This window comes from Musa acuminata, chromosome BXJ2-1 (assembly GCF_036884655.1).
Source record: "Musa acuminata AAA Group cultivar baxijiao chromosome BXJ2-1, Cavendish_Baxijiao_AAA, whole genome shotgun sequence".
NCBI classification, from domain to species: Eukaryota; Viridiplantae; Streptophyta; class Magnoliopsida; order Zingiberales; family Musaceae; genus Musa; species Musa acuminata.
This window is the reverse complement of record NC_088338.1, coordinates 9,392,770-9,414,780: the sequence shown is the minus strand read 5'-3', so window position 1 is coordinate 9,414,780 and position 22,011 is coordinate 9,392,770. Positions and strand designations below refer to the sequence as shown.

Sequence of the window (22,011 nt, the reverse complement as noted above, 5' to 3'; positions counted from 1 at the left end):
GTTCGGTCAAATGACCTACATCCACTTGCGAGGCCCCTCTTCGATGAGGCTCCCACCTTCCACTAGCAAATCTCTTGAAAGGGAAGGGTAAATACCCCTCTTACAACTCTTTACAAGCGGTTCACTCTCTTACAAATTTTCAGCAAGAAAGAAGGAGGTGAACACTAGCAAAATGAAAACAAGATTAGCTAGGACTTTTCTAAGACCTTTCTCTCAAACACTTGCTGCTCAAAAAGTTGTATTCTCAGCTGAGACTTGAGGGGTATTTATAGGCCTCAAGAGGATTCAAATTTAGGCTCCAAAATTTGAATTCTCTTTGGGTTCCCGATGCTGGCGGTGCCACCGCCCAGCGCTCGGGTGCTGGACGGTGCAACCGCCCAGCCCAGGAGGTGTCACCGCCCAGCTCTCGGGTGCTGGGCGGTGCCACCGCCCAGCCTAGGCGGTGCCACCGCCTAGGCCAAATTAGCTCACTGGTTGGGCTCCAAACTTGGCCCAAACCAGTCCGAACTCGGGCCCAATTGGTCCCTACTTGGGTTATAGGATTAACACCTAATTCTAACCCTAATTAACGTACTAACTATGAATTTAAAGACATTTTCTAAGCTATTACAAAGTTCGTAAGTCAAGACTTCTTCCGGCGAGCTTCCGGCGAACTTCCGGCGGTCTTCCGATAAACTCTCGAAAACCATTCTACGGACTCCCGGCAAGCTCCTAGACTTCACGATTTGATCTTGGCGAGTTCCGATGAGCTTCTTCGGCAAGCTCCGATCTTTCTCGGCGAGCTCCGCGAACTTCCAATGAACCTTCCGGCGAGCTTCCGAGAAACCCTTCGGCAAGCTCCCTACTCATTCTTGGCTAGTTCCGGCAGCATTCCCGATGAACCTTCGGACTTCCGTCGAACTCTCGAACTCGCAATGAATCCTTCGTGCTTGACTCCGACACTTTGTTTTGCTTTATGTCTTCGTCGTTATCGTAGTTAATCCTGCACACACAAGCAAAAACTCTACTCCGATCTAGACAATTATTATAAAGCGAATTGACATTCTGTTGCCCGGCACGTCATTGGTTGGCGCTTCGTCCGATTCTTCGGCGCATCGTCCTCTCTTGCGGCTTGTTGCCCAATCGGTGGTTGACCTCTGCAACGCCGATATCCTTGGCGCAATTCCGCTCTTTGCCCGATGCCCGACATCCGAAGCCTTCTACCATCCAATATCCTAACGTGATCTCCTCCGGCGCAACGTCAATTCCTCCTGCCTTAATTGTCTAATCCTGATCGAGTAGACCTGCATCACTCAAAATGCAGTTAAACATAAACATAATTATCTATTGGTTTCATCATCAAAATACGAGATTCAACAACAACATTTGCTTTTATATTGCCAAAAGAGTTTTCACTCTTATCTCTCATCCTCGATTCGAAGATGTTTTTGAATTTGCTCCAAAGCGATATCCTTGGAGTCATGCAAAATCTTTTTCCTATACCCTTTCCAAGACGAAGGCAACTTGGCTATTATAGCCCCTACTTGAAAAGGTTCAGGAAGTTCGATTTTTTTAGCCTTCAATTGATTAACAATGACCTGCAACTCATACACTTGTGCCAAGATTGGCTTGTCATCCACAAACTTGTAATCAAAATATTTAGAAATTAAAAATTTCTTTGTACCTTCTTCCTTGGCATGATACTTGAATTCCAAAGTATTCCAAATTACTTTTGCAGATGGTTCCACCGTATAAAGATCATAAAGTCGATCCGAAAGAGCATTGAGAATGTATCATCTACACATGATTTCATCTTCAATTCTCTTCTTTTGTTCAGCCTTGACTTCATTGGTGTCATCGTCAGTTGGATCAGGAATTGGTTGAAGATTTGGATCAAGCACATAGAAGATCTTCAAAGTAATCAATATGAACTTCATCTTGTCTTGCCAACGGATAAAATTTGTTCCATCAAAACGATCCAAACGAACAAAATCTTGATTCAATAATTTGATGGTATTTGTAGCCTCCATGGTGAATTTGTATAAACTCACAAAATATCGTTTTTATATTATTGGGAAAATACGACAAAGAAGATGATAAAAACACTATGGAAACAAATAACAAACACAAGATCAAGAATACTTTAGGAAGCGTGTATAAACACTTTCCTAAAAACGATATTTTCACCCTCTTCTCAACAAAATTGCTATGGGTCTGATGCAAATAGTTTTAATGGATATGACAAGCCTTTAGAAGATCTGTATTGAGCAAACAATAAAGAATCTTCAAAGAGGAATTAGAAAATATCCAATTCAATCACTTGGAGAATAAAGAAGAAGAATATGAAAAAGATGTCATAATAATTTACCCTTAAATATCTATTTATAGATATTTTCTCAAAAGACAACCTTTGAAAAATAACTATCAAAATAACTATAAAAAAAACATCTTTTCAAATAAATCTTTTGAAAATAAATTCTTTTTCCTTTTTAATTTAAACAATTTATAACAAATTATTCCTTCAGATTTTTTTCAAATCATATTCAAAACGTAGTTTTTTCTTTCTTCTTTTTGTAAAGCATAAATAAGAAGATGAGATTTGATCTTAATATCCTGCTATTAATAATAATAACATTTTCTAATGCAATAGTTTCAGACACCACTAGTCTCTCACACACACATAGAAAACAAATAAATTTTGGAGTCCAGAAAAATCTCAACAATCAAAAAATAATTAATGAAATTATATTTCCTTATCCATTATATGTCAAGTTGGACATAAGTTCCTTCAACCTAACTCTTAAGGAACTTTCAATCATTCACACAACAAAATCACATGACACACACTAGAAAAAAAAAACCAATAATTTCAATCAATTTGTAGTTAGTGGTGGATTCGATTCATCCCATTGATAATTAAGATGTCAACCAAATCAACTGACAAGATCTTATTAGAAACAATAAAAACTGATATAAATGTTCATGTCTCATATAATCGAGCCTTCTTCGACCAACAAAGTATAATTAACACCCAAAACCTATCAAGACGCCAATTTGTTTATAGCCTGACTCAATTTGATTTCCTAAATACGATACAATCCCAAGTATATCATTGGTGACACAAACCATTGGCGTAAGCTACTTTGACTTGAACGGTCGTAGCTCAGAAGGTAACAGCTCAGCCACAACGTCAGCGAAAACCTTGAAAGACGAGAAGCGAAGCCGGACGATGGTTCACGTCTCTGATACAAGCACGAATCTCGATGCCATCGAGAAGATAGACGGTCGGATCACCTCTTAGAGTTCGACGTGAACGGCTGATCTCTTGTCCGCATAATTCTCGTCGTACGAACGTTGCTGTCTTACGTGACGCCTCGCCTGCAGCGTAGCCTGGCATGTCTCAATCATAGCCGTCCACTCTTGACGCGATTCGACGGGAGGGCCGACCCCACTTCCCGATCTGCGTCGGACGGACGATGTCACGTGGGGCTCGTCGCCCCGTCACGCCGTGGCCTCCGTGCGGGCGCGTGTCGGTCGGGGGGGCGCGCGCGCGTCACCGTTGCCCGGGCTCAGCCTGTGACTTACTTAGCTGTTGGTTCGAAGAGGGATCGCGACCCTTTCGGTGAACACAGCGTAGCTCGGGACCGAGCACCGCGTGTAGACAGGTGGCCCGTCATCCATTCTTCTACGTGCGTGGCAGAAATTCATTGGAGGATACCGTGGTTGCCGTCGGGAACGCTGCATCAGGTTCTTCTCCTGGATCCGTTTCGATGTATTAATTTACATGCGCTTTTCTCGCCCAGGATTCTGCGTCGGAACCTGTCAAGGGTACGACCTCGATTCCTGACACGCTCAAGCTACGTATTCCGTCGGCAAACGCGCTCCATGTTGATGTATAGGCAATCGCATTGACACGTGTAAAACGTAATCGAGGGGAGAAAGAGAACCCAACCCATGACCATGATTGTGAGAGAGAGAGGGAGAGAGATCATTAAATGGGGAGACGCAACGTCAGTGCTTGATGTATTACAGTTGGGTAGCATGAGAACCAGCTCGGCTTCTATGCTTGGTTTTGCTGTCTTCTTCAACTTGCTGTCTTCTACACGACAAACCACTGAGAGACCGAAGTCGAGAAGTGCATGAAACGACCGCTGCCGGCTTCGTCCCACTGTATAAATCTTGCTAATTTCTTCTTCCTCTCTGGCACGTATGATTGAGGAGGGGAGACCTGTCGTTTGCTCCTAAGCATGGGGAAGGGCTTCCGTCTCCGACTATGGCGCGCGTTCCCTGGGTTCAAGAGCTGCCGTTCCAAGGATGCTGCTGCCTCCTCCCCCGTGTACCGTCTCTCTCGCGTCGGCTCAGATGGTTTCGATGTCGAGCTGCAGCTGGCCGATCACCACCGCCATCGCCACCCTCCCTTGATCTCCTCTCGGTGCTGCCGCCCCTGGCGATTCCGCTCGCCGCTGGCTTCAGCTGCAAGGAAGGGTGCCGAAGCTGATGATCTCCCCCTGGCCAGGGAGACGCCGGGTTATCTCTGGAGGGAGGAGGAGAGGTGGCACGTGGTGGCCACCACCGGCGGCGGGGGCGATGTCCCCTCGTCCCCGCGCCGGAAGATCGACTCCGATGATGGAGGGGCGTTTCTGCGCAAGGCGAACAGGCGGAGGGGAGCTGGCCTCCGGCGGAGGCGGCGGAGGGAGGCCACGAGAAGGAGATGGGGCAATAATTCCTCGGCAGACGAGGACAGCGGGTGGTTCAGCAGCGACGAGGAGAATGAAGAGCGACTGAGCGAGTGTTTCGGTCGGTGCTACGGTGACGGAAGTGAGAAGGAGGAGGAGGAGACGCTGATGTCGTCGACAGACGTGGACTCGTGCGATAATCTTGTCTGGCGGCGGAGGGCGAAGAGGAGCTGGGCGGCGGAGGCGGCAGTGGCGGTGGTGAAGCGGTCGGAGGATCCGAGGGAGGACTTCCGGCAGTCGATGGCGGAGATGGTGGTGGAGAAGAAGATCTTCGATGCCGCAGGGCTGGAGCAGCTGTTGCGCTGCTTTCTGTCCCTCAACTCGAGCCACCACCACGCCGCCATCATCGCCGCCTTCGAGGACATCTGGGCCGCGCTCTGCTCGGCGGCGGGCGTCGGGGCACATGGCTAGGAACTCTCTACGATTGCATCCAGTGCAGCATCTCCAACTCACTGGAAGAAAGAGCGATGGTTGGCTCTATATATAGTATATATCTTTCAAAACATGAGACAATTATCTCGCTTGTCAAATAGATCTTCTTCTTCTCCTTTGCTAATGAGACGCTTGAGGAATGCCTTTAATTGTTTGGTACATTTCCATGTCTTCATGGTAAAGGCGACATACAAATATAAGAAGACAATGGAGACTGTTTATGACACGTATGGTATATTAAAAAAGGTGTTTCTTTTGCTAAAAGAAACATTTATGATGCACACAAAATAAAAATAAAAATAAAAATAAAAAATTAATTGTTTTAGTAAACAAATTATGAACACTGCTAATTTTATCATCACATATATTGCAAATTGTATCATAAAATATTCTATAATTTTGACTAAGAATGAATATAAATGGCATTTTATATCTTAGTGAATGCAATAAGAAATACATATAAAAAACATCATGCATTGTACTATAAGAAGCATGTATGATGCACCAACAAAAAAATTGAATGTATTATCAAGGGCTCTACTCACAAGTTTGGCTGTGATCCAACTGAGAAAAAGCTTCTGCAAGTCAAACAAGTTACATAAATTTGAGTAAAATTGATCAAATAAGTAAACAAAAACAACTGAGAAAAAAGACATGATTGTATGTTCGATAATTCAAATATAAGTTGATGAGGCACGAAATTATGGATGAAGATATGCTAAGGTGTCTAATGCGAACAACAACATAAAGATGAGCTTTTAACATTTCGAACAAATACATGGTATTGGAGAAACAAGTGCAAGGAGAACAATGGAACTCATTACACTAAAAAAGCCGACTCTTGTAGGTCAGATGACTAATCCCCACAACAAAGGTGATCTTCTCCAATCATCTGGAACAAATACAAGCTATTGGAGAAACTATGCAGGGGCTTTTATTCTGTTACATGCACAAAAAAAAGAAAAAGAAAAACTCATTAGACTCGCAAAAAAATAGAAGAGAAAGTCCATGATCTTGTTTTACGTGAGCCAATTACCCAGGCTTATGCTACCACCTTAGCATGGGAATGATCTTTGACATGAGCCAAGTATATGATCTTTCTCTCACAACACCCCCTTGCAGGTGACAATCTCAAAAAACCTACGCCATTTCTCCATTGAATGGATCAACCTGGTGCTGGCTTTAGCACCTAAAAGATATTTGATGCAGTCTCTAGCAAGACGGATCAGTTCCTCGCCACGGGTTATAAGGGTATACTGCAGTACCAAAACGATAAGCATCATTCAATATGTTCCTGAACCGAATAATGAAGAACACCATGCATACATAAACCTCGTGTGGACATTTAGTATTGCATAAGCCTACAAAATTATTAATCCAGAGGACAATAAAAAACATGCAAAAATTCAAACATAAAGGTGGAGCTGCAGGGTGCAGACAGATCAATTTAATTCTCTATGTGTTTATTCGCACATGCATAAACAATGTTTGATGAAGTCCGCTGGTGCAAATGATCTTCTGCATAGGCCAGATCCAAACTTCTTTTCAAATTTCCATATCAGATACACATTTACTATCACAGTACATTGCAACAATAAATGTATAAAACTAATATATATGATGATTCATATTACAACTTTTATTTGCAACAATTTTAGCCGAGCAACAGAACGTGAGGTGGATCCGGAGTTTGAGCTAAGGCACACAGTTGAAGCTTTGATGATGGGTGCAGAACTTGATCTTAAATTTCCATTTAGATGAGATGCAGGTCACAGTCTGTCTTGGACCATATGTCATAAATAAGAAGGCCAAATGGATAGAAACTCAAACCTTTTACCTGATAGCAAAGTTGACTATGAAATTCTTAGCTCATCATAATGAGGATCCTCCCATTTATTTACCTAGAAATATCATTTGAACTAATTGGGAGGTATAATAAGTTAATTAGGCCTTGCCGAACTGCTAAACAAATTTTATTGCAACTAAACAGATGAATACAGAAACAACATGCTACAAAGAACAAATGTAAGAGTACAAAAATGAAACACAAATATTTTTAACATGTTCTTTTTCTTTGTTAGGGGTCATGAGAGTCACGAGGAAAAGATGAAGTTGTTCATATAATCAAAGCTCAGCAACTACTGAAAATATTTTCTAAAATTGGACACTTAAAATGAGAAAAAAGACCTCTTAGTTATGAAAAACATGTATTGTACAGAGAAGAAGAAGACTAGAATTGATTACCAGAAATATTACACCAATAGTTGCCATGATCACTTGAAAGAGTTCATCAAATTGTCCTGCAGACCCTTCGGTCTCTGGACCACCCGAAGGATCACCATCACCCCCATACGAATTCCCATAACCTCCGTTTCCACCAAATTGTCTTCCCTTCATCCACTCCCTCAACAAGTCCTGCACAGTTAGCTCTCTTCTAAAATTGCCTGTAGCTTTCTTTGGTGATTCCAATGAAAAAGGCTGCATAAAATAAACATGTCAGGTAAACTGAAAGACATTAAAAAAACCAAATGGGTTTCCAATATTTACCTAGAAAATTTAAAATTAAGCTACAGTATAATTCTTAAGTTTCGGCATAAATTTCTGCTTACTCAGCACTTGTCCAGTTAAGGGAGAAGAATAAAAAATGAAAAAAATAGTATCATAATACTAACTCATAGTTAAATACTGGAGGGGGATATTTTCGCAAGGTGGCAAATGAAAAGGCACCACGCAATGTCCCTAACAATGTGAATATAGGAAAACTAAGAAAAATTTCCAAAAAGATAAAAAATCTTTCATGATGAAAGTCTGCCAGCAGTGTCCTTCAAACAAAACCATGCTATGAATTGGTACATTTTCTGTATTCTGTAATGTGCTCACATAAAAAAGTCATTATGTGCTTGGCATAAGGCTCGACGCTGCATGGCATAGCACGTGACACATCACATGCCGTGCAATGATTACAGACGATGCAATTATCTTATGTAAGTTTAAAATATAAATGCACAACTAAAGAACATAATAAAGCAACCAACCTCATTTTCACTCTTAGAGTCCCCATTTTTGCCAAATGCATGCACTGAAGCTTCATTCTTCAGGGCATCATAAACAAATCTTGGGTACAGCTTGTCTTGCCGGAGACCAAATGGTGGAGAAACATGTAAACATGTAGCTTTCATCTTCCTTGCAGTACTGAAAGAAGAGGTTCTGACATTTCTTGCAGTGGGTCCAATCAGAGAGACCACTCTATTAGCTGAGAAATTAGATTGAACGGTATTCATCTTTAACCAGAAACCAAATCCAGTCCTCTTCAGAAGTTAGCAAGCCTGTGAAGTTAACAAAGGGTCACCTGGTTACTAGGATTATAAATCCATGTACAAACTCGTTAACTCTACTGTGCAGTCATCATCTATTTCTTCATTTAGTACTTTTATTTTGGCAATACTACAAAAATCAATGCATTCCTTTAATTTGAGCTCCTTAAGTCTTTTTAACTATTGAATATCCATCAATGTTTCATGGTAATTATTATTGCATCTAAAATCCCTTTCTTTTTTTCTTACATAATCATTTTTTTACTGTTTGTCCTCTAAATACTGCACAAAACTCATATTTTATTAATGCTCTTTATCTAAGCAGAATAGAAATTTTACCAATATTAGTTCACAGATAAACAAAATACCTAGAATTTAGATTACAGGCAAGCCGGGACACTATAAACATAGAGATTTAATATAACCTAACACATCCAGGGTTTTTCATTATACTTCCAGTGAGACATAATGGCATGAAATTTGTACTTGCACGAACCCTATATCATCGTAGTACGACAAGTCTGTGCATCTCGTGGGATGAACACACATATCATAGATAGGAATTCAGATAAAAAATAGCTAAGTGACAGTCTTTGAAACCAAGAAGTGCAAGGAAAATTAAAAGTTAATTTTGCCAATAGAAAAAAAAAGGCTTATGATCAATTATGTACGAATCTCTATGGTCCTAAAAATTTCCCATGTTTCTCATTTGCATGCACGAATATTTTGGGTGCCGACAAACACGAACACAAATTCAACTGAAGCATCAACACACAAATTTGTAATACAGAGTTGGAACCCCTTCTTTCTTCCGGCCCTTCATATCTAGACCATATGATTGTTTCGCTCACGGAGCTCCAGTGCAACGATTACCACGAAAGCATTTCTATTAAAGCAAAATTCAACAGAGTTCTCGCTTCTTTTGATTTCTTCTTATCACTCACAAGATTAAACACCAAGAAATACAATAAGATGAGACTAAGAAGGATTCGAAACGAAAAAGAGAAGAGAGGGTAACGAGGACGGAAGAATTACCTATTCGAGGGTTCCATCGTGGCTTGGATGCCGGAGAGCCGGAGCTCGATCAATGTATTTATAGCCAACCCAAAACCTAGTATCTTCCAGAAGAGCGGTTTGACTCGGCCCGGGTTTGATTGGCCTAAAATTTACATTGTAGACCGAGTCAGCCTTGAAACTTCCATGGGTGAAGTGTTGGCCTCCTTAGTTCCAGCAAGATCGCAGCTGTGAGTCCACATCGGTCCCTGAAGAGTTCCAGGGTGACTCGGCCCGGCCTGGTTCGGCTTGTTTCACATGACATAGCCCGTTATCGACCCATTTTACCTTTGATGGTCCTTCGGCGTTGGGATTTAGATTTTTCAGCTTTAAGATTTGTACTTACGGCTTCGGTCTTTAGGATTCGGGCTTTCGACTTTTAAATTTACGATTTCACCCTTAAGGTTTCGTCGAACAACCAAAATCCATAATATATAGCTATAATTAATATTATTTAATTTGAGATAAAAAATTAATATTTTAGATACTAACTATAATTAATTAATCTGAAAATTAGTTATTTCGGAGGGATATATGCAATTTCGGCTTCGCCGACACGCCTTTGTAATTAGAAGACGATCGGCAGAGTATCGTATTTCGTATCGGCTCCGATATTTCGTCCTATAATACCGGACAAAGAATTAGGGCTTCGTTGTTCTCTGGGCGGCTCCCCTAAACCCTCCCTCCTCCCACCCTTCTCCCCGTCGGCGTTGTGCTCGATTATGTTGGACATCAATCTTTTCCGGGCGGAGAAGGGCTTCGACCCCGAGCTCGTCCGCGAGTCTCAGCGTCGCCGGTTCGCCAGCGTCGAGGTCGTCGAGGAGATCATCCACCTCGACAGAGAATGGCGCCAGCGTACTGATCTCGATTCGTCTTTTTTGGATCTGCTTCGAAGTTCTGCTTGTTTCTTGATCGATTGTAGGTTCTTTTTTTTTTCTTGATTTCTTGCGCTCAGGCCACTTTGAGCTCGATGGGCTGAGGAGGGACGCCAATCGCCTCACTAAGGAGGTCAAAAATCTCAAAATTGTGAGTTCTGCGGCACAGAATTGCGTGTTCTGCCATTGTTCCTGTGGCTTTGGATCAATTTGATGGAAAAGTTCGTTTCTTTTGTTAAATAGGCAGGGAAAGATGCGACGGAGGTGATAAGTAGCACGGAGGAGACCAAAAAGCTGATAGCGGCGAAGGAGTTGGAGGTCCAGGAGGCGAAGGCTACACTGGATTCAAAACTCGAGACTATCGGCAACCTCATTCATGACTCTGTTCCAGTTAGCAATGATGAGGTGTGGAGATAATGCTTTCGGTGCTGTTGTATGTTCGATGGGAAATTTGTGTTAACTATTGATCCTTTTTGCAGGCAGAGAATGCAGTAATTCGGACTTGGGGGGAGAAACGGACGGAAGGGAAGTTGAAAATTCATGTGGACCTGGTCAAGCTCCTTGACATTGTAGATTTGGACAAGGGTATTCTTTTACACTACTACAGTCGTAGACATGAATATTAGATGCATTTTGTAGGTCTGGCTAGTAAATCTAAACCATTTCCCTTTTTTGTTCTTGAGCCATTTCCTTTGAGAAGGTTGAATATCATGTGTTTCCAGCTTCATATTGTTATGGCACATACACTTGCACATTTATTTGTCTCCCTTATTAGACACCTCTCGGTATATTCATATATGTATAATATCCTATCCACTCGATGGCACGTAATTTATGTTCTTACAAACCATTTGTATTTTGGAATATGGAGACAAATATCATAATGCCATGACAAGCTTCTGATCAACAACATTATCATCTGGTGACATGACTTGTAATCATAGCGTCATGACTGCGACTGCCCTCTAATCAAAAAAAGGATTGTCATCCATTAATGTGACATGCAATTTTCTTGCTTTTGATAGGTGCTGATGTTGCTGGTGGAAGAGGTTTCTATCTGAAGGGAGCGGGCGTCTTGTTGAATTTGGCGTTGATTAACTATGGTTTGGCATTTTTGAGAAGCAGAAATTACCAACCAATGCAGACTCCTTTTTTCATGCGGAAAGATATAATGGCAAAATGTGCTCAATTGGCTCAATTTGATGAAGAACTTTACAAGGCAAGTATCTTAACATCTCGAATAAGATGCGCCTCATTAAATAAGCAAGTTGCACATGAGTTATAGCTTCATTTAGCATTTTTTTTATACCATGTCCGGAGTTATATCTTGATGAAGATCAGAACATCACATAGATTGCTTTGTTCTTTATTTTATTAGGATCTTCTTGTCATCGGGAATAGGAGGAAGGCACAAAAGACCATTAGAAGGCAACAAATGGCTAAAATTATTTTGTCTAGAAAAATGTTTTATATTGGAAAGATAATTCAGTGTGCTCTTCTCCTTCTGCTTACACTCCGCTTTATTTATTATCCTTCTTTCATTTATGGTCTCATTTTTTGTTATATTTTCTAGACTGCTGCTACATTGTTTGTTTTGGTTACTCCTATACACATCCTCTTCCTTTCCTTTTCTGTCTTGCTTTGTTTGCTCTGCACCGATGTTGATGTTGCAATTTTGATTTTGCTTCTTTTCTTCTTCTTTTTTTGTTGTGTCAAATAGGCATTGTTGCTTTTACTTTGTTTTTGCTGCAAGATTGCATCGGCCACCGTTGTTGTTCTTTTTTTTGCATTTGTCATTGAATTGCATTTTCCTACTTATGCAGGATATAAATCTACCATCTGAGCTGATTAGTTAAAATTATATGAGAAGGAATCTATACTATGATTCCTGTTTTCATAAAATTTTAACATCATTTTTTACATTAATTAAAACGTTAAGTGCAGTTTGCTTAAGCATGGTGTTGCCTTGCCACAATCCTAACACCTAGGCTCTGAGTGACCTTAGAACCTGTTTGCTTAAGCATGGAGTAGCATATAAAAATACCTACTCCTTACAAGGTATTAATATCATAGAAGATCACTTTCTACCAAGCAGGTGGTCTTGTTTTAAGTTGTAAGTTAATATAATCAATCCCCAAATTAGCAAATGCAGCTTGTTCTTTCTATTCTCTACAATCTTAACAGAGCCTGCTTAGTTTCAGTGGACCCTTCACTACATTTTTGTCTTCATTCTTGTCAGGCCCTGCTACATGTTCAAATCGTTGTAGCGTGGCCATACTATTTTTGCCTCACACTTTTGCAGTTGTTCCTGAAATTTGTGACTTCTGCATTCGCCTGTATGTTAATTGATAACAGTTGGTTAATATTTGAATTTTTTGATGCTATCAAATTGTTGTGGAGATGTTACTTGGTAGTGGTTTTGATGACTGGATGGTTTTGAAGGAGGTGGCAGTTGTGGTTGTAGTCATAACTAGATTGCTACAGTGGTGGAGTGGAGGCCATGGCAATGGTCGTAGCAGATGGTGGTGGTGGGTGAAGGTAGCAGTTGCGGTAGTTAGATTTTTGTGGAGAGATGTTGCTGTGACGATGGACCTGTGGCGTCAAAGGAATGGAATGGTGTAGAGGTGACCATGTAGATGGTGATGTTGAGCTGTGGTCATAGGGGGGACTATAATGACCCGAGCCTGATGGGCTAACTAGCCTATCAACTTCGTTTGGTCTAAACCACTGACCAAAATGCTTAAGCTTAAGTTGATAGTAGTACACTCATCAGACCCTTATAAGTCAATCTTAGTCTTGCCCACTTTCGATGTGGAACTAATCAGGGATGTTACAATCACCCTCACTCAAAGACTTGACGTCCTCGTCAAGCTCCAACATAACCCAGATCAAACCCTAGCATAGTGCATGTGAGGTGTAGCCCAGTGGTGGCTCCACGCCGTGACGAGTCCTCTGACTCTATCTAAGGTAGCCCTTTCCTACTCGAGCCCCCTCGCTATGCTCAAATGCTAGGTCGGCTCTGATACCAAATATAATGACCCGAGCCTGATGGGCTAACTAGCCTATCAACTTCGTTTGGTCTAAACCACTGACCAAAATACTTAAGCTGAAGTTGATAGTAGTACACTCATCAGACCCTTATAAGTCAATCTTAGTCTTGCCCACTTTCGATGTGGGACTAATCAGGGATGTTACAGGGACTATATTTACATTTGAAATATTTGATTTATATTGAAATTATGAACATGCTGGGATATCAGCAGAAATAATGCATACTGGAAGAGATCATAAAATACAACCACAATAACATTGGCAGCTTATCATTGATATCGATCAATTTGCAGTTGTTTCTTTCGTAAATACGGAAGAGGCTTGGGATGGTATCTTTTTAAATAATTAGGTTCCAGTTGGATATATGTTTTCCCAGAGTTTAAAATATATTGTAATGTCCATTTAAAGTTGATTTTTTTTTTTTTTTTGTCATTGGACTGATTTTTTTTTAATTTAACCACATTATATGAGTCTAATGGTAAGCACTGCAAATATCTAAAACCACAAAGATTGACATGCTTTATTTTTCATGTTTTTTTCTCGCTGCCTGTATGTGATTGACATGAGATGATGACATCATGGTATTAATTTAATTTTGCCAGGTTACGGGTGAAGGAGATGACAAATATCTGATTGCCACTGCTGAACAACCATTGTGTGCATACCATCTAAATGATCGAATTTATCCTCAAGATCTTCCCGTACGGTATGATGAGTTTTGCGATACCATACTATAAAATTTTGCAACTCGTCTGCACAGACTATAAAATTTCATTTGATTAATGATATTATTTTTGTTGTGTATTAGATATGCTGGGTATTCAACCTGCTTCCGGAAGGAAGCTGGTTCACATGGTCGAGACACATTGGGTATTTTCAGAGTCCACCAATTTGAAAAAGTAGAGCAGTTCTGCATCACTAGTCCGAATGGTAGCGACTCGTGGGAGATGCACGAAGAAATGCTGAAGAATTCAGAGGATTTCTATAAGGAGGTCTATTTTTGTGAAGCTTCTCTTTTTTTTATGTATTCCTGTTAGGCATGTGAAAACTTTTTTGGATTACTTTCTTTCAGCTGAACATTCCCTATCAAGTTGTTGCCATAGTTTCCGGTGCCTTGAATGATGCAGCAGCTAAGAAGTATGATTTGGAAGGGTGGTTTCCTGCATCAAAGACATATCGGGAGTTGGTTTCTTGTTCAAATTGCACGGACTACCAATCCAGGAGGCTAGGGATCGGATATGGGCAAAAGAAGGCAAGACACCGATAACTGCTTTTTTTACTCTATCTAATGTGTTTGAAAAGTCTTTTTTTTATTCATGAAAAGACAAAATATAACTCATCATGCATCCAATATTTTGTTGATTTAAGGTTTATTATGTATGAAAATTGGCACTAAATTATTTCTGCTTGGTGTCTTTTGGCAGAATGATGAGCAATCAAAGCAGTATGTCCATATGTTAAATTCTACTTTAACGGCAACTGAAAGGACTATTTGTTGCATTTTGGAGAACTATCAGACCGAACATGGAGTTGAAATTCCAAAAGTCTTACAACCCTACATGGGTGGCATAGAATTCCTTAGCTTCAAGACAGAACCTGAAGCCAAAACAAAAAAGTCTAAAGCCAAGGTAGGTTTAATTTTGCCCCCCATTTATTTTATCCAGACAAATGCTCTGTTTAACCAACACCAATTAGGCTAAGTTTTTTCCCTCCCTACTGGTATTGAACAGGAAAATGCTGGGCCACAAGCAGGCAAGTAAATTTACGCAGGCATGACATGAGTACCATTCAGAGCCTAGTGGTGTTGAGATTTTTGGAATCTTTGGTGATTACATTGTTGACTATTTTGATGCGCATTGATTTTGTCAAGAAGTTGGAATCCTGATATAAGAGAGATTGGTAGTTAAACATTTCAACACAATGAACATGCATATGATTAATTAATTATCAAGCCTGGACAAGTTTCGTTGACCCTGAAGTGAAATTTTTTATATATGCTTCTCAAAGCTCTTCTTTTCATAGTGCAGAGATTGGATCCGATGTCACGCTTGTTTATGTTACATGTTTTCCTTGATATCCTCTGTATTGATGGTTGTACACAGTCTTATGATATTTGCTACTGCATTTTGATTTCTCTTCATGATTTCATGTTACAAAAAGGCATTCCAATGTATCATTGTTTCTACTCTCAAGCAAAAAAAGTTTATTTAGTTTCTTATCGTATAGATTGCAAATGTTGATTTTATATTTATTGTCTTAGTGAGTCTTAACTGTGGAGAGTTTATTGCTTTCTCAGAGTTTGTGGCGTTCAACTCCACAGTACCTTTGACCGGTAAGGATGGTTGGAAACCTTTTAAGGAGGTTGATGTTGTGGTAGGCGCTGTTGCCGTGCGCTTCATGTCAGATTAAATGGACAGAAAAGAACTTATTATCCAACAGTTTAATTTATATGAAAAAGATATAGAAAAGAGGGTTTAACTATGCATGATTCAAATTATTCGGATAATAATATTAAGATAAATTAAATGGGATGTATGCACGAACACCGCACATTGGCAACTGCGGATGACTTAGAACTAATAAATATTAATTTGATCCCACTTGGAATCAGAAAAAGAGGTCTCTTTCCGCTGGCATTTCTCATTATTAAATGCACCAATAAAAGCAGTCTTTTTATTATTGTAAAAGCTAAATTCTAATTATTTGTTTTACTCCTTTTTAATTAATTAATTAAAGAGAATAGTGGCAGAGAGGGACTCGCTGTGGAGAAAGCTGTGTCAGCTCCAAATCCTGAGAGATTTCTCGTCTCTCCCTTTCCATCTCTCTAGCGTCTGATATCTCCCATTCCAGTGCATTGGCCGTTCTTTGCTTCTCTTTGTGGATTCTTTCTTTGTCCGTCCGTGTTTGTTTGGTTGGTTCTTGAGGAGAGAGTTGGACCAGTTGGTGGTGTCCTCTTTGCCCATCGAAATGGCCGTTCTCCATGTAGCCGGCGGTGGCCTCCTCCGTTGCTGAGTCGGTTCTCCTTGGAGAGGAGGGTAAGTTCTCTCTCTCTCTCTCTCTCTCTCTCTGCTGAAGGTAATCGTCTCTCTAAGTAAAAAGTGGTTCTCGGACAGCCGTATGCTTAAAAGTTTGATTTTTTCGTTTTGGGGGGTTTGGGGGGAATAAATCAGTACAAGCATGAAGCTGAATCTTATTTACATAGGATTCTCTGGACCTCACAGCAATGTGGTACTTCTTTATCAGGTGAAGCGCAGGGAGGACTTGTTTGTCCTCTTCCGCTTCCTCCCTCCCGAAATGAATCTGTGACCGAGACTGCTTTTCTTGAACGGATAAATGTGTTTCGAGTTTTATTTTAAGATTTGGCTCTTCATCATTCTCCTCTTCTCAGAAATGTGCGTTGACTGCCGGTTTGTTGGCTGTATCTGAGTCTGTTCGAAGATTTCCAGACATCTTGTGGTAATATTTCCATCTTGATGCTTCTTTCACCGCCTCGAGATTGCATCTTTTCGACGAAAGAGAATGAAGAAGAAAGATCAGGGAGGTAGATCCACAATTATTTATCAATCTATCTTGATGACTTCCTCTCATCCACCGGCCATGTATGGATTTTCTCGAGTGGTACTCTCAAATGTTGCATACAAGCGGCGTTTCTGTTAATCTCTGTTCCAACAATAGATCTTTTTGTTTCCAGTTGCTGGAGAGTTTAATATGTTGCTACAATCTCATGAAATGTTAGATTCACACTACTGTTTAGTATTTTTAGTGCCAGTTTGTTTGTTTAGTGGCTTTGCCACAGACACTTTGGATTGCACGAGTCTGTTCTAAGAGGAAGATACAGTCTTGTATTGATTCTTGGGTTGCTCATAAGGGTTTCTCCTTGGATCTTGCGTTAGGCCCTTGCCATGCTTGTTGTTGCCTTTTACATGTTATGCCAAGTATCTGATTTAGTTTATTCAAAGATAAAAGAACTAGTTTGATTCGGATATTTTGCAGTCATCAGTGATTTTTCTTTTTCAAAATAAAGGATCTGATGTGATGTAATATGTTCTCCATTCACCACTGCATGTTGTATGTTTCTAGAGTTTCTTTGCTCGTATTTGTTTCTATTATGTGCTGAGAAGGTTTGCTGACTGATTCTTTTCTTTTTAAACTTGAAGGAAGATGAAGTTGACTTCAAAGGAATGGAAGTCTCTCATGTCTCTTTGTTTGGGCGGGAAACCTTCCATCCCTTTCTGTATCTTCCCCAAGGTTCGTTCGGCTAGCCACTCTCCAGGCAGCGCACCAGTTTATCTGAACGTATATGATTTGACACTGATGAATGGTTACATGTACTGGGTAGGCCTTGGGGTATTTCACACAGGGATCGAAGGTGCTGTTATCCGCTCCTTGTTTGTTTAGTTATAACATAAATGATTTCCCACTAAAATCTGTGATTTCCTTTTTGGTTGTTCCTTCTGATTCAACAGAAGTTAATCTTGACCATTAAGTCTCATGAAACAACTACCAATAATATTCTCTGTCAACTGATATTTAACTAGTTACACTTGTTAATTTATCTGTTAATGTGCTTGTAGTACACGGTGTTGAATATGCATTCGGAGCGCATGACTACCCAACAAGCGGGGTCTTTGAAGTTGAGCCTCATCAATGTCCGGGATTCAAGTTTAGGAAATCGATATTGATGGGTACAACTTGTTTAGATCCACGACAAGTTAGAGAGTTTGTGGAGGTACAGTCTGTAAACTACAATGGAGATAGTTACCATTTGATCGTGAAGAACTGCAACCATTTCTGTGAGGACATCATTTATAAGTTGACCGGCAATTCAATTCCAAAATGGGTGAATCGTCTTGCGAGGATAGGTATGTCTCTTCTTGATTTCACACTTTTATCTGTACTTTGTGTAATTATAAAATGTAAAATGGTTTGCGATATGTCATGGACGACTTCACCATATTTCTCTACCGCTCAAGCATATTTTTTCTGCATCTTCGGTGTATCGGTATTCAATTACTAATTTGCATGATCAACCATATATGCAGCAAAAATTCTTGCAGCAATTAGGGAAATGGATTGGAAGAAATTGGGTTTTCTCTGATAAGTTTTTGACTCAAATTTTTCTCTGTAATTTAGAAGAAAGAGTCCACCTCTTTTGAACACTTGACAGAGCCACAACCAACATGCCAAGTGAAACACGAAACGGTTCCCCATTGGAGTCTTCCTTGCAGGAATTTTGATGGAACTGGTCTACTCGAGTAATTTGTTGGAGATTACCGCAGCAGAGCTGATATTGATCCCTGTGGCTTCTCTTTAGTGAAATCCTTTTAGATTTTTAGCCACTATTTCATGGCACCTGTTCATGGGAAGAGTTCCATAAATTTTGATATATTTAAAGACATACTCTCTTGATTATGTAGCCAGAGCGGATTTTCGTTCCTTGAACATAATTACAGCTAATGAGAGACTCTTACCAAAATTTTTAGCCAATTTCTCTGACATATTTCACATACATAATCTTTACCTGTTCCTCCGCAGATATCTCAGGGCATAGAAATAAGGTGAACAGATATCTCAGCAAACGAGGTGCTGAAGGTTTCATCAGGGCAAAGAGGGCTTATGCTCCCTAAGTTTAATACTTCAATATACTGTTTCGAGAGTGCCTACAAAGTTCAAAGGATTTTCTATTATATGTACCTTTAACATCTTACCATCTAAAAGTTTGACATTTATTTAAAGTGTTTGAACCCATAACTTAGATCCGGATTCTATGGGCAGTCTACCATGATCAGTCTATCAATGTAATTTCTATCTTGTGTTATATTCTCTTATTCTTTACTTTGTAACATCATCACTCTGAGTAATCATAATTCACTGATGTGGTGTCAGCTTATTCTTAGTTCTATCTTAGCAGTTACTCAGAACAAGTCACCATTAGGTTGAGTGCATATTGTGCAGGCTCCTTCTGCAATTGCCTTCTTCCTGAGGCTTCCAAGATAGCAGCAGCTCCCGAAGACCCCGATTCACCAACCGAGGACGGCGAGAAAAGGAGACTTAGAACTGCTTTCAGTTGCTTATCTTCAATTTCCATGCGTCCAAGACACTTGTCCACACCTTCGGTTTTCTTGCCTTCTTTAAAAGGGTGTTTTCCACCATGGCAGTTCAGGAGGTCCACCGCCCTTCCTTTCAAGGATCATGATGATCAAAATTGTGACTACATCCAAAGAAAAGATCAATAGATGTTTCAGAAATCCTTCTCTCTGCTCGGAAGGTTTTCATGATGATAGGAGCTGAACATAAAAGGCGGAGAACCCCCAAAATATAGTGTTTGCTCTGTTATCGGTGTTGTTTCAACCGTAAAAGCCGACTCTCAACCTTTGTGTAACTCCTCCTGTGTTGTGTTTGAACATTTTGAAATGTATGTATTTTGTCACAGCAGTACCAAGTTTTTGTCATCAGCTGCTGTTCCCCAAAATTCCAAACCTTCTCTTGTTGTATCTGTACAGCTCTTTTCCTCATAAGCTACTTGGTGTTCTGGATTAATTTGGCTTTGAGATACAAATGCTGTTTGAGCTTAAGCAATCGTGTGTTGCTTGAGATGTGGATGAGCAAATTCTCGGATTCAGGAAGCTCTGTGCCAGTCATTAGATCGGAAGAATCTTTCAGTGGATTGTCATACCAAAGGCAGTAGAACCCTGTAACCTGCTTAGGTTCACAGGGCATGCCATCTCCATTAATCGAAATATATCTTCTTTAAGAGCCCGTAAATGAGTACTTCTCTGGCATGAGTGAATGAGATGGGAGTTGAGACCTGAATGGCATTCCACAATCTACAAGCACATTTCTGCACATAATGCTGCAGCAGCAGCAGAGTCTCATGCGTCGCCATTTCCGGGTAAAGGAAGCATCATCACATGGAGGAAGGCACAGATGGGCGACTGACTTGATCTCTTTGTCGCCCAGATTATGGAAAAGATGGATAAGGTTGAGTTCCGAAGCACTCGTTGGCTGGCAGAAGAAGAAAGAGCATGAGTTAAAATGCTGTCCCCCACACGAAGGCAGCTCATGTGCACTCGCCTTCTCCGGCAACTCGGATAGCCTGTGGCGTCGAGTAAAGGCAGAGATCAGAAGAGCGAGCGTGAGACAAAGATCAAAAAGCCCGGCCGCAACACATGGCATTCCCCTCAACGTGACTGGCTGTTTCTCTGTTGGAAGGCAGCAACGCCCACTGCAAAACCTTCCATCTTTCCCTTTGTCTCTTCCATTCTTTTCAGTACAGAAAGGCCATGACAGCATCAACTCAGGAACAGGCAGTGGTTGCAGAAAGCTCCATTTTCTAGTTTACATGGCCGACTTCTGTTCGTGACTGCGGTAAGCAATGAAGTGGCAGTAAACTAAGAGTGAATGTACAGCTTTGTTGCTTAACACTGATCACCACCTTCTACAACAGTAAACAAGAAGAAGAAGAAGAAGAAGAAGAAGGGAAAGAAGAGAAACAATTACAGGGCAACATCTGCTAGCTATATCATACAACAAAAGTAGACCCCAAAACTGGACATTTCTGTGACTGTTAGTGAGAGAATGGGCTTTGGGGAAGACTAGTAATTTACATGGATTAATCACATAAGGCAGTTTACATACCATAGAAATATGCCCACTCCATCATGGAGTTGTTGAATTCGTACTCCTGTATGTACATCAGCTCAGCTTCCTTCTCGGCCGCTCCGAAGTCTGCAACTACTGGCTGGTAAGTCAAAGTTGATGAGCTGGGACTGCCAATGACCTCGCCGCTGCCACCGTTGCCGCCGACGACACCTCCATTTGCCACAAGGGAAAGCTTCCTGATCTCTTCTTCAGCTTCGTGAAGCTTATCTTTCAGCTTCAGCACCTGCCATCATTCGGTTCAGCCGGTGCGATCCAGCATTGGAAGGTGGCTGGGAATTCGAGATCATGTACCTCGGTCTCCAGGTGGCACTTCTCGACGACGGTGGCGTCGTGGATGGACTTGAGCTTGAGATAGGCCTCCTCCACCTGCTTGCTCTTGTGCCGCGCCCGGCGGTTCTGGAACCAAACGGCGACCTGCTTGGGGTCGAGGCCGAGCTCGGCGGCCAGGTGGACCTTCCTCTCGAACTCCAGCTTCTTCTCCTCCCCGAAGCTCGTCTCCAAGAACCTCACCTGCTCGTCGCTCAGCCGCCTCTTCTTCGCGTCGCCTTCCGCCCCCTCGCCCTTCGTCCTCTTCCTCCTCCGACGCACCCTCGTCTCTCCTACCATCGGTAACACAAGCATTAGATAGGAAGTCACGGGAAGAGTGCGAGGAATGAACGGATGAACGAATGAATGGACTAACCCTGAGGCATCTGAGGGTGGAGTTCGGAGGCGAGGAGAAAGGATACGCGCATCTTCTCCTCCTCGTGGCTCATCCCAACCTCGGAGATCATCTCATTGTTCACCATCTCCTATAATGCTCTCTTCCACTGCCCTTCGGTGTTGACTTCAAGAACAACAACGGCAGTCTTCCTCGACACTCTACGTGAGGAGAAGGAAGGGGGAACTGTTCGACGCCATGGCTACTGT

At 41.3% G+C, this 22,011-nt stretch overlaps 5 protein-coding genes across 10 annotated transcripts; 3 read left to right on the top strand and 2 right to left on the bottom strand.

Moving 5' to 3' along the window:
• The first annotated feature begins 3,908 nt into the window (after positions 1 to 3,908).
• LOC135598835 (transcription repressor OFP7-like) lies at positions 3,909 to 5,719 on the top strand. The gene has a single exon (XM_065093209.1). It carries the CDS (start codon positions 4,227 to 4,229, stop codon positions 5,124 to 5,126), a length of 900 nt encoding a protein of 299 aa, XP_064949281.1. The 5' UTR covers positions 3,909 to 4,226; the 3' UTR covers positions 5,127 to 5,719.
• A 156-nt stretch (positions 5,720 to 5,875) lies between these two features.
• On the bottom strand, positions 5,876 to 9,585 carry LOC135598836 (uncharacterized). 2 transcript variants are annotated; one of them, XM_065093211.1, is made up of 5 exons: positions 9,497 to 9,585; positions 8,183 to 8,473; positions 7,392 to 7,625; positions 6,202 to 6,403; positions 5,876 to 6,086 (listed from the first exon to the last, which is right to left on the bottom strand). In XM_065093211.1, exons 2-4 carry the CDS (start codon positions 8,426 to 8,428, stop codon positions 6,251 to 6,253), a joined length of 633 nt encoding a protein of 210 aa, XP_064949283.1. In that variant the 5' UTR covers positions 8,429 to 8,473; positions 9,497 to 9,585; the 3' UTR covers positions 5,876 to 6,086; positions 6,202 to 6,250. The 2 variants fall into 2 exon arrangements, with proteins under 2 accessions (XP_064949283.1, XP_064949282.1); XM_065093210.1 differs by lacking the exon at positions 5,876 to 6,086 and having other exon boundaries at positions 6,184 to 6,403.
• Positions 9,586 to 10,067: 482 nt separating this feature from the next.
• LOC103990503 (serine--tRNA ligase) lies at positions 10,068 to 15,418 on the top strand. Its single transcript, XM_009409674.3, has 10 exons — positions 10,068 to 10,369; positions 10,470 to 10,540; positions 10,633 to 10,794; positions 10,869 to 10,974; positions 11,415 to 11,608; positions 14,043 to 14,146; positions 14,249 to 14,432; positions 14,513 to 14,692; positions 14,865 to 15,068; positions 15,171 to 15,418. The coding sequence occupies exons 1-10, from the start codon at positions 10,237 to 10,239 to the stop codon at positions 15,198 to 15,200; spliced, it is 1,368 nt and encodes a 455-aa protein (XP_009407949.2). The 5' UTR covers positions 10,068 to 10,236; the 3' UTR covers positions 15,201 to 15,418.
• Positions 15,419 to 16,224: 806 nt separating this feature from the next.
• On the top strand, positions 16,225 to 20,071 carry LOC135585069 (deSI-like protein At4g17486). 5 transcript variants are annotated; one of them, XM_065093202.1, is made up of 5 exons: positions 16,225 to 16,475; positions 16,829 to 16,981; positions 17,598 to 17,809; positions 18,015 to 18,302; positions 19,396 to 20,071. In XM_065093202.1, exons 2-5 carry the CDS (start codon positions 16,914 to 16,916, stop codon positions 19,674 to 19,676), a joined length of 849 nt encoding a protein of 282 aa, XP_064949274.1. In that variant the 5' UTR covers positions 16,225 to 16,475; positions 16,829 to 16,913; the 3' UTR covers positions 19,677 to 20,071. The 5 variants fall into 5 exon arrangements, with proteins under 5 accessions (XP_064949274.1, XP_064949275.1, XP_064949277.1 ...); XM_065093205.1 differs by having other exon boundaries at positions 16,276 to 16,475; positions 16,829 to 16,896; positions 19,396 to 20,051; XM_065093203.1 differs by lacking the exon at positions 16,829 to 16,981 and having other exon boundaries at positions 19,396 to 20,048.
• Positions 20,072 to 20,378: 307 nt separating this feature from the next.
• Positions 20,379 to 22,011, bottom strand: LOC135598834 (homeobox-leucine zipper protein HOX12-like). Its single transcript, XM_065093208.1, has 4 exons — positions 21,785 to 22,011; positions 21,394 to 21,701; positions 21,079 to 21,325; positions 20,379 to 20,803 (listed from the first exon to the last, which is right to left on the bottom strand). The coding sequence occupies exons 1-4, from the start codon at positions 21,888 to 21,890 to the stop codon at positions 20,733 to 20,735; spliced, it is 732 nt and encodes a 243-aa protein (XP_064949280.1). The 5' UTR covers positions 21,891 to 22,011; the 3' UTR covers positions 20,379 to 20,732.